Here is an 11418-nt window from a genome sequence, read left to right as displayed (position 1 = left end):
TGGATCGGGTTCTGTTTGATAAAACAATCAGATTATTCTGTTACTTTTACTCACAATCAAAATGAAACTTTTTAACGTAAGTGACAAAGTTTGAAAGCTGAACCCAGATTTATAAATGATGGATCTGATATATTACCATGGATACGACCTCTGTGTCCTTATTGGTTAATTAAAACTGACTATATTAAAAACAATCCAGTGTTTTAGGACTGATTTCCTGCTTTACAAACCAGGACTGCATCAGTATCAGCTTTTGTTCTTGTGATGTCGGACACTGTGTGTGTGTGTGTGTGTGTGTGTGTGTGTGTGTGTGTGTGTGTGTGTGTGTGCGTGCAGCAGTACCGTCTCCTCCAGCGTATTGATCTGCAGCTTGTCTTTCCTCCAGACCAGATAATGGACTGTCGCTGTATGATACACATGCACGTTTGTAGATCTATACCTGTGAGGACCGTCATTGACAAAATGCATTTCAAAGCCCCGGGTCCCTTACATTCACCTTTCCTTCATTTCTGATTTAAAATCTACTAATTCAAAGTTCATTGGTTCGTCACAGTATCAGTGGATTTACCAGTGGAGGCAAAACACCAATGAACTTAAACACAGTTTTACTGATGACAAATAGAAAACTGTCTCATAACCTCAGTACTTCATTAGAAACCTCCAACGATTACTTGCTTAATTGAGTCGTCGATCAAAAGAAAATTTGCTTATTTTTCATGCAGATATATCAAACACTAGCTCGTTACTGTGAGGACTTGCTGCTTTTCTTTCATATGTGTGACAGTCTTTTGGGATTTTGCAGTTTGAAGATGTCACTTTGTGATGAGCATTTTTTGACATTTCATAGACGAAACCATTTAAAGATGAATCGTGAAAATAATCCCTCGTTGCAGCCTTAATTCAAACTGTAGTTTATGAATAACATATAACATAAATTGCAGCGTTGGCGGTTCCTAGATCCTCCTGTCTGCACGTCCTTGAGCAAGACACCGAATCCCAAATTTCTCCTGAATGGGTGAAAGTTGTGAAGCATTTTGTTTGACCTGTCATGATAATTACGTTATTGACTTATTGATATGCGTCTATGACCTCAGTCCTGCTGACCTCAAACTTACCCGTCATGTTTACATGCTATGTTTTGTTCAAGTAGCTCAAGAGTCCATTTTATGTAACGTTTTGATTGTGTGTTTTGATTTTATTTGTTTTATTTATTTCGTGTTTTTACTATTTTTGTTTCACTGTGTGAATATTCTTAAGAATTAAAAGTTGATTGCTCTTTGAAGGGTGTAACGGCATTATTATGCTTTTATGTTATCATTACATCAGGGGTCAAAACTGGTCTTAAAATGACAATAGTATGTTTTTATTGTAAATGTTTCTGGGTCGGTGTGACAGGCCTGCTCTCCGTCCTGACATGTCCTCTTAATTTCATCAACTGGTCCTTGTTCTTGCAGCGTCCTGTCCAGTCTTGTCAGATAAAATGTTGATTGTTGTACAGGAAGAGACACTTTTATTGGTCTTGAACAGCCAGTCAGATGTGTTTGTTGCCCTTTAATATGATGATAATTCCTTCCTTCTGTCTTTCTCTCTGAGGTTTTTATTTCTTCCTTCCTTTCTTCTTCCTCCCCTCACTCGTGTCTTCTGTCCTAACTTGATCCAGAATCATATTTTGATTGATCACTACATATTTCTCCCTCTTTATATTCTCTTTCTCTCCAGTTTACTCCAATGAGGCTCGTCCACCCACATTAGGATTCCTGTCTGTCTCTCTCTCTCTCTCACACCATGAGCATCGTAGCTCTCTCGCCCGTGGGCCCCGAGCCACCGTCCCCGATGGTCACCTCCGTCACCCCTGTCACCCCGACACGTGACCCCGACGCCTCCACCTCGTCTGCTGCTGTCACCAACGCCCCTCTCAGCCTGGAGGCGGAGCATCAGTGTCAGGACGGGGACCTCTCACCCGACCCGGGCCCCAGCCGGAGCAGCCTCCCCGGGGGAGGACCTTACCTGGCTCGAGACCCCTCCAGGAGGTAACAGATGATCTTTTTGAGTTCACGCCACGTTTGTTCTCCTCCATATTTGTTTGTGTTGACTTTCAATATGAAAGTAGTGCAGCTGTCAGTCTCATGTGCAGTATTGTGTTGCCTCAGGTCAAAGAAACCTCCGCCCCTCCACACCGGAGCCGACTGGAAGGTCGTCCTCCACCTGCCGGAGATCGAGAAGTGGCTGAGAGCGACCAGCGACCGAGTCACGCAGCTCACACACTCTGTGGGACAAGACAGCATCAACAGACACGTGGACGTCCACCTGGTGCAGCTCAAGGTAAACATGGACGTCTCTGGTGTCTTCAGGATGGTGACCTTTGTGACCTCTCAGTCCAGAGTCAGACCAACATTTCTATCAAACATATAAACATGTATTTATGCCTCTCAGCAGTTTTGTGTTGCGTTCATGAAGATCAGTCAATTCACTGTCTGACCCTCAGGCAGTAAATTACCCATAATGCCCTTCCTCCTCTCTCCACGGGCTCTGTGTTATGTAACGACTGGCACCAACAGGTCACACTATTGACCGTTCGGTTGTTTATGTAACTCAAGTCGGAGCGTTTGATTCTTCATCGTCAGACTTCTGTCCTCCTCTTCATCTCCGGTGGATTTTATATAAGAGAAGGTGAAGTCTCGTCTGGAGCAGTTTGATTCACATACTTTACTTTAAAGTAGAAATTCACCCCCAAAAAACAAACGTTAAACTATTATTATTGACAGGTTTGTTGTGTCCACAGGAGCAGGACAAACACCCGAACACACTTTTATTTTGTCATTTCGTGCCCCTGATTTGTTCAAATGTTATTTACCACTAAGACGTCGGTATGAAGTCATTTTCTACTTGAATTTCTGCTTTTTTATATTTAGATCTTAGGGAAAGGTTCTGCTTCTTCCAACGCTCCGTACACTTTAAAATTGAGTTACATTTTAAAACAAGATGCCATGTTTTTAATGGCTGAATTGTATTTTATTTCACCCCAAAATTCATCCTGAAATCTGTCATCTCTGGGAACGTTTAGATCCTGAGCCCTGTCACCGCACTTCTTCTCTGCATTTTGGCCTTTTTACAAACGTAAACAGCGTTTCAGGTCACTGAAAACGGAGCATTTAGAAAACTCTCTCCTGGGTGAAGATATTCAGAAATGTCATTGTCAGTGTTTACGTCTGGACGGGCAGAAGAAGAGATTTTTGGAAACGGTGACGGAGACACAAACGTTTATCAGCATTTGTAGCATCACTGACGAACGTGAACTCGCAGTATGTGTCATGCTGTTGAAGTTGTGTACGGTGACTGAATGGATGTTAATTTGTCATATTTAGAAAAGACACATGTTGCTATTGTTCTGTAAATTTGTAGGAATCTCTGGCTCCTATAACTATTTCCTTCGGGATTAACACATTTCTATCTTATTTTAAAATGTTTGTTGCTGTTTTCTCTTCTGTTGGACTTTCGAGTTGATTCGAGATGCAGCTCTGACAAGATAATGAAATCAGGGAGCTTCTTCTGATCCGAGTGGGAGGAAGAAATGTGCTTCCTCCTGCTCGCTCGTGTTCACTTTATCCGCTGTTGTTCCCTGTTTCCGGTGCATTCGTGACGTAAAACGTGACGCTTCAGATAAAAATCACAGCCTCGCCTGCGGGAAGTGTGAACGTCGAGCTTTCCTTCACTCATTTCCTCGTCTGCTGAACAGCGTTGTGTTTCACGTGCTGCTGTTATGAAACTCAAAATCTAAACATAAACTATTAACTGAGCTGCAGCAGCTGGAGGACTGTTTTCATTCATTCATTCATTCATAAAGATGTTTTATTCCGTTTAGACGCAGTCGACTCGGAGAATCTTTTATTGATGAGTGTGTATTTTTAACTACAGTGACTCAGATGTTTCATCTTCACGAGGCTGCTGCTGCTCAGTCTTTCCTCCTCTCCTCTCCTTGTCTCCTCTCACCTCTCTGCTGTTTTTAGCTCTGCAGCACTGTGTGTGTGTGTGTGTGTGTGTGTGTGTGTGTGTGTGTGTGTGTGTGTGTGTGCGTGTGTCTGAATAAAACATGGCGGCAGCAGCAGTAGCGGTGGTGTTGGTGGTGTTGTTGTATCCAGTAACGGCTCAGACCAGAAGTCACGCTGATGCTCAGCACACTGATGGGAAGGCAGAGAGAGGATGTTTTCTGCTTCCTGTCAGAGATCTCAGTCTGCAGCTGAGTCACTCGCTGCCTCGAACACACAGGAGTCACCTCTTTTAGCCATTTTCTTCTGAAATCACAAACCTGCGACCGTGTTTCTGACTGATGATCACATGTGAATTTCAGGCTGTGATAACTTGTTTACATCTTCAAATGAGAGCACAGAGAAAAGCAGAATCTTGTTCTTTCTCTGAAATTTAATTTAAATCTCGACTCTGGTGTGTTTGTGTGTTTGTGTGCTTCTGTATGCGCTTTTGTTCCTGTGGTGTAGGACAGTGTGTGTGTGTGTGTGTGTGTGTGTGTGTGTAGTCATGGGATGTGTTGGATCACAGCCCAGTTCTGAGGAGTGACGAGGTCAGACTTACAGTGACGAGTGTGTGTCAGTGTGTGACAGAGTTACAACTCCAGCTTTGTGTTGTGGACGACTGATGTCATTCAGACTGTGAGTGTGTGTGTGTGTGTGTGTGTGTGTGTGTGTGTGTGTGTGTGTGTGTCTGTATTTATATAACTGATGCTTCTGATCCCTGAATCCTCATCAGAACCAAATTCTACCTTTTTATTCTGGATTCACATAATAAATAGGGCTGAATGTGCGCTACGTGCCTCCCACGGGGCACCATTACTAGCAGTCCGCCTAGCGAACTGGCAGCTCCTCGTCATGAACACGGCCGGACCGGGACAGAACAGCACCGCCTTCATGAAGCTAACCTGACTACAGAAAGGCAGCTACATTTAGCAGATTTTAGCGGATTTTACATTTAATCCGTAAGCACCTCGGTACTGTGCCTGGCCGCCATCATTCTTGGAGGCTGAATACAACCCTGGTCCAGAGGTGTTCACTGGGAGGCTGCGTGTCAGCAGCAGTTAGCAGTTACTTTAGCAACAAGTGAAGCTATCTGTCCAGAGTTGAGACAGAGCTGATCCAGTTTCACCCAAATCAGTGAATAAAGTTGTGTTTTTGAGAAGACGCATTTTCCAACTAACCCAAGAGGTTTTTTAAAGCGTTTATTTAGCTGAAGAAGAAAAAAAACATTCAGTTTACCCAAAACATTCAACATCAGCACACCAGGACAGGAAGGAGAGGAACATCTGAAAAATAGTGGAGTAAAAAGTACAATGTTTGCCTCTGAGGTGTTTGTAAAGTTCAAGTACTAAATATACTCAGTTACTTGAGGTGTTCAGTTACTTTTTAAGGAATAGATCACCTGGTTTCGCCCTCTGGTGGTGAGAACATGTTAGATCATGCTGCAACTATAAAAGTGAAAGAAACTGGAGGAGAAAACCAGTAAACAAATACTCAGAATGGTTATTATAGGTGCTAAAAATAGTGTTTTTATATTTAGAATAAATGCAACACGATCTCAGATACTGACTTCACACAGCAGCTGTTTTTAAAAGCTGCATTAAGTCATATCTTCTTCAACCGGCATGAATCTCTATCCGTCACACACTCTTTGCTTTAAGTTATCTTGACAGTAATTAAATCTTTTCACTGTCAACTTTTGAGATCTGGCAGCTTGTCAAAGACAAAAGCGTCGACAGAAAGAAGAGGACAAAAAGACAAGAACAAAGAGAGGACGGACAAAAAGCTTGATGACAGTTTGTGGAGTCCAGTCGGAGCCGGGGGGCAAAAAAACTGGGCCGTAAACAGATGTGACGCCTGGTGTTGTTGTTCACACTGCATGTACTCTGACTCCTCTGTCAGTTCATGTTGGTGTCAGACGACACTAACACAGTCTGATCACAAGCAGTTAGTGAGCAGCTTTCTGTGAATCAAACAGAAAATCATTCAGAGTTTCATCTTTAATCTGTTACAGGAACGTTAATATGTAAAATATTTGGTCGGGTCAGAAAATGTGCAGGAGGATAAAACCTCAGCTGATCAATAATGGTGCAGATATCTTTAGCTTCAGTTAATGAAAATGATTTTTTATGTGCTAATAATTTAGATTTTATTAATCTTTATGTTGTTTTTGTTTTACTGCATAAATAACTCTGATTAAAGCAGAACAGGTGGATCCTGTCGCAGCATGACGACTCTTCCTCTGGTCGACGGCTCCATCTAGTGGTGAATATTCTGTATTACAACAACTTCAGAAATACTGAACATCAGCAGGCCTCCCATCGCTGTGTGAAGTCTGAAGGTGGAAGGAGACTGTTTTATTTAAATACTTTTACTCAAGTGCACGTACAGTAGATAACTATACGTGAATATTAATATAGTGTGAGAAAAATGTACCTGACTAACAGGTTAATGGTGTATTTTGCTTATAAATCTGTCCATAGAAAATCCTGAATTTGGCTGAGAGGCTAAAACTGCTTCATCAAAAGAGAAAAAACAAACTTAACAACACTAATAAAGCTGATGGACAACATGTTGTAGCTGATTGATTTAACACAGAAATCTAATAATGTAAACGTGTGATTTCTTTACAGGGAGGTAAAACTGTCACCCAAGTTGCCATGTTTAGCTTTTATTTTGGTCTCTGTTCAGGCACCAAACCTGGCAACTTACCTTTGAGGACAAGACTCTGGAAAGTCACATAACTCTCATTAAAACCAGGATTCATCAAACTACATACGGTTTGTTTATCATTGAGGTTTATAGGTGTTGGTATTCAGAGCCATGCTAGCTGTTTCCCCCCGTTTCCAGTCTTTATGCTAAGCTAACCATTTCTCAAGCTTTGTACTGACCACTCTGTCATGAGATTGATGAAAATGTTCTTTTATTTTATTTCTTTAAATTAAACTCAGTGTTAAAGTCTGATGTTGCTGCAGTGAATCACGGCTAGCAGCTCCAGATGTTTGGTTTCAGCTCAGCCGAGCAGCATTTTGTTTGTTTGCCTGTAAAATATTCAGTTTTATCGTAAAGTTCAACATTCAGCTGACGTTTAATGTTTGGATAATGAGCTCCTTCAGGCCCGGCAGACCTGGCTCACCCTGTCGGAGCTCGTAGCTGCACGCTGAGCGTCTGATTGGACGTTACCTCGACACGGAGCGTCCAGGTCGAAAGCGGGCCCGAGCTTTATTTGACTTAATGGCGGGCGTGGCGGTCGGCGGGCGTCAGGCTCTGAGACGGAGCGAGGGGATGGAAGCGGACAGACCGGCAGACGGCTGTTTGAAATAGTTTTCACGCCTCCGGTGATCTCTCTCCTCCTTCATCCCGTCCTCGCTGCTCTTTTCTCACTTTGTTTCTTTTCTTTTATCCTCTCGTTCTTTTCTTCTCGCTCGGCGTCTCTCTCTCTCTCTGTCATATTTATAATGCGTTTGCCTGCAGGGCATTTTTCTATAGCCTGACCTTGCCACAGAGCGACTGTTGGACACGATTATGGTGATGCAACCGCTGTTTCTGTGTGTGTGTGTGTGTGTGTGTGTGTCTGTGTCTGTGTGTGTGTGTCTGTGTGTGTGTGTGTTGGTATGCCAGCAGCCTCTCAGCCATTCTTAGCATCCAGGCTGCAGGCGGTGTGTAACAGCTGCATGGAGAATGTCTGAGAGGGCGAGGCTGCTGCTGATGTGAACACACACAGTACATTTAAACACACACACACACTTGCATGCAAACAACACACACACACTCACACATGCAGCAGCAGTAACTTTAGTGATTCAGCACAACAGCTTAATGATGTCATCGGAGATTTTCATGATAAACTACGAGGTGTGTGTTAAAGAGGTTCAGAGTTTTTTGCAGCTTTTCAAGCTTTCGGGAAATTTCCACGATTACTGAAAATACACAGCGCAGCGAGTGATAAATGACCTCTAGTTAGAGGTTTTCCTGCGTTCAAAGATTTATAATATAAATATTTATTGGGCGCATCAGATGAGAAATTAGAGTCTTGAGATGAACTGGAGGTGAAGGAGGGTCGACACAGCAGAGAGGAGAACACAGTTAATGTTTGCCGGCAACGACAGCATGATTGGTTTGTTGATTTAATCGAGGGAGAGAGTCACGCTGAGCTTCACGTGAGGATTCTGCATTAAATGTCTAAAAACAACTGGACCTTTGTTCTGGTGTGTTATAATTCAGGTCAACTCCCACTAAACTCAGCACTCAGCAGAGACTCTGGTTCTGGTTCTGGTTCTCTCTCTCCTCTCTGTAACATCACGTTCATGAAGTAAAGTACATTTCCCCTCCAGCTCCAGTCAGCAGTCAACGTTACAGAACAGAAACACCCGACGATGGAGGTCACCTCCGGATCACTGAACCAGAATCAGCTGGTTATCAACAGAAAGATGATTTATGAGATTTCCAAATATTTGCACCTTCTCAGAGAAATGTCAGCGATCTTCAAGTGGTGAACTCATCAACTAAAACTCTACATGGTGTCGATGTGTCACTTTTGCATTAATAGTTTCTTAAGTATTTCTGAAAACCTCTGAAACTTGAGCTGTTTTCTACGACTGAACGACGTCTTTCTGATTTTTTGCCATAAACCAACAGATTCCCTCCAAGTCCGACCTCGTGAATCAAAAAGTCTCGTTTATGAAATGTCGTTTTAAAATCCTGAAGCGCTGTGATGCGTGATCAGGTTTTTCCACTGTAACCTCGACCTACGTGTCCTCGATTCAAACCCGCAGAGCTTTATTTAAAAGCAGTGCAGAAGCAGCCCGATGTCTCCCAGCTGTCGGGATATTTCTGTCTGCTTATGTCACCGTCGCCACTACGCCAGGAATTCTGGGAACGGCTCTGAACATGGAGGGAGAGATATTCATGTGGAGGAAGGAGGAGGCCAGGAAGTTAGGAAGAGAGAGTCGCTGGTTCACTAAGTTCAGGTCAACTCGCTCTTACTCACATATCCTCTCTGTGCAGACTGAAGCCTCGTGAAGACTCGTGACCTTACATGAGACTTGAAGAAGAAACATCTGGCTCTAACTTTACTGTCCTCCAACATGGCCGACTGTCAGAGCAGCAAACACCTGCTGACTTGAGTTTAGACAAACTGGAAACTGGTGGAACTGGTCTCGAGACGGCCGCACAAAAAAATGACGTGTAACAAAATTTCCGTTTAACTGACAAGGACCAAAACTTTAAGACCTTTTTTTATTCTCAGTCGTCAGACACGTTTGTTTTGTCCCTGTGGGTTTCTTTTTGGGGCGTTAAAACGTTTGTACGGTGTCAGATTTAAAACCAAAATGAATAAAACAGCTGATCTTAAAGGTTTTGACACTTTGTTGGACATTTATTATTATTTTAATGATGAAACACATTTTGGTTCCAGGAAATCTCTTTAACCTTCACTCCTGGCACCTCGCTCTGTCCCTCCCCTCCTCTGCTACTGTCACAACTGGCAGCTGTTGCATTGCTGATGAAGAGTATGTGTGTGTGTGTGTGTGTGTGTGTGTGTGTGTGTGTGTGTGTGTGTGTGTGTGTGTGAGTGTGTGTGTGTGTGTGTGTGTGTGTGTGTGTGTGTGTGTGTGCTCTGTGGGTTTCTCTGTGTCAAAGATAAAAGCAGATACAAGACGTCGACAGTGAAATCATGTTTGTTGTTTTGGTTGAAGTAAATCCAGGCGTGCTCGTGAGGTTTCTGATAAATATACAGTTGAAGTTATTCATCTGTAGAAAATTACAGTGAAATTTAGTTTAACAAGTTCACTTTTTCTTTGAGTTTTTAATGGCGGTTTGCAAACCAGCTTCAAGCTGCATTACCGCCCCCTACTGGACTGAAGTGTGGCCGTTTACTGACAAACAAAACAAACTAAATCCTCTCATTTACTCTGTTACTCTTAAAAACGTAACGAGAAGATGGCGTCTTTCCATGATGTGTTTCGTCCACAACGCAATGTTGTGTTATTTACATTATGATTATCCATTAGTGCTGATATTAAGTAATGATTACCTAATCTGTGAAGTGTGTTATTTAATACGTTTACAGTAAAACAGATGATATATGATATAGATGTTAAAAAAAGTAAAATAAAGAGTGGGTGCGGCACACACTCACTTCATGAAGTTTAAAAATGTTTTTCAAGACGGTGGTCAGAAAAGTTAGTCTTGAACAGCGAGAGGGAAAGTACGAAGGTGTGTGTGTGTGTGTGTGTGTGTTATTTAAGTGGTAAGAATGACACCCAGCTACAGTGTGTGTGTGTGTGTGTGTGTGTGTGTGTGTTATGAGGGTGGGGGTGGGTGAGGTTGGTCTTAAAATAACCTGCCCAACTGTTGTCACCCCTCCTCTCCCCAACACCCCCCATGCAAGAAGCAGGTCAACACACACTAACACACACACACACACACACACGCACACACACACACACACAGCTGAGGCGTCAGTCGGTCACCATTTTCCACATGGTAGCAGCCGTGTGTGTTTGGATCGTTGGTCCACTCGACGCTTCAGGCGCAGGCAGAAGTTAACTTTCAGACTTTTCGTCGTCACGTTAACGTTTGAGAAACATTTTCTGAAGCTCAGATTTGTGAATTTTGGATGTTTAAAAAAAGTTGATCTGAAAAAAGACATTTGAACAGAGTGAAAAGGTAAGAAACAGTTTGTTTTCTCTGGCTTCAGACCTGCTCGTCGTTGTTTGGACAAGCTAAAATCCCAGCTCTGAGTTGTAATCTTTGTTTGCAGTCTGTCACATGATCAGTTCATCGGGACTAAAACAGAAACATCTAAGCTGCAGAGAGCTTCCTGCAGTTTATAGCCCATGAAAAGTTGACAGTGTTTCGGTGCTGCAGTTGAACTTCAGTCCAGAAGTGCAGACATGAAATCTTGGTGGGACAAAAAACAAGTGGAGGAAGTTTTTTTGAAAGGATTCAAGAGATACAATTCTTTCAACCGAATGATTTATGAAACTACATGTGATTAGATGAGTCCATCGCTGCATGATGACCCTCGTGGATGTTCACAGGAAGTCTGCTGACATGTCTGTGCTCAGTATAGGTCAGGTTGTTGATGACACAAGAGTTTTTTATTTGTCAGACACAAAAAAAGATTGTTTCATGAGATAACGAGGTCATAGTATTTGCAGACAAATTCACAGTTGCACCAGTAATGTAATAATTAGTTTATAGACGGACAGTGCAGAAGTAGATGATGCTGCAGGATCAGTCTGAGATGTTTCCAGTTCGGAAGGTTTTGGGCATGAAACAGAAAGACAGCTCGAGTTAATTTGATTATTCCTTTATTTTTTGTTTTTGCATGATATTTAAAATGTCTACATGCTGCAAAAAATCAAGTTATTAAACCATAGAAGGTTTG

At 42.6% G+C, this 11418-nt stretch overlaps 1 protein-coding gene across 1 annotated transcript in view; it reads left to right on the top strand.

Moving 5' to 3' along the window:
• Positions 1–1785: 1785 nt before the first annotated feature.
• Positions 1786–11418, top strand: part of akap6 (A kinase (PRKA) anchor protein 6) — a 154611-nt gene continuing 144978 nt past the window's right edge. Inside the window, exons 1-2 of the mRNA XM_073483069.1 lie at positions 1786–2030; positions 2151–2322. Coding sequence (XP_073339170.1) covers positions 1786–2030; positions 2151–2322 — 417 coding nt within the window. The remainder of the gene's footprint in view (positions 2031–2150; positions 2323–11418) is intronic.

Source organism: Pagrus major, chromosome 16, assembly GCF_040436345.1.
Source record: "Pagrus major chromosome 16, Pma_NU_1.0".
NCBI classification, from domain to species: domain Eukaryota; kingdom Metazoa; phylum Chordata; class Actinopteri; order Spariformes; family Sparidae; genus Pagrus; species Pagrus major.
Note: the sequence above shows the minus strand (reverse complement) of the source record. Positions and strands in the feature narration are given on the sequence as shown.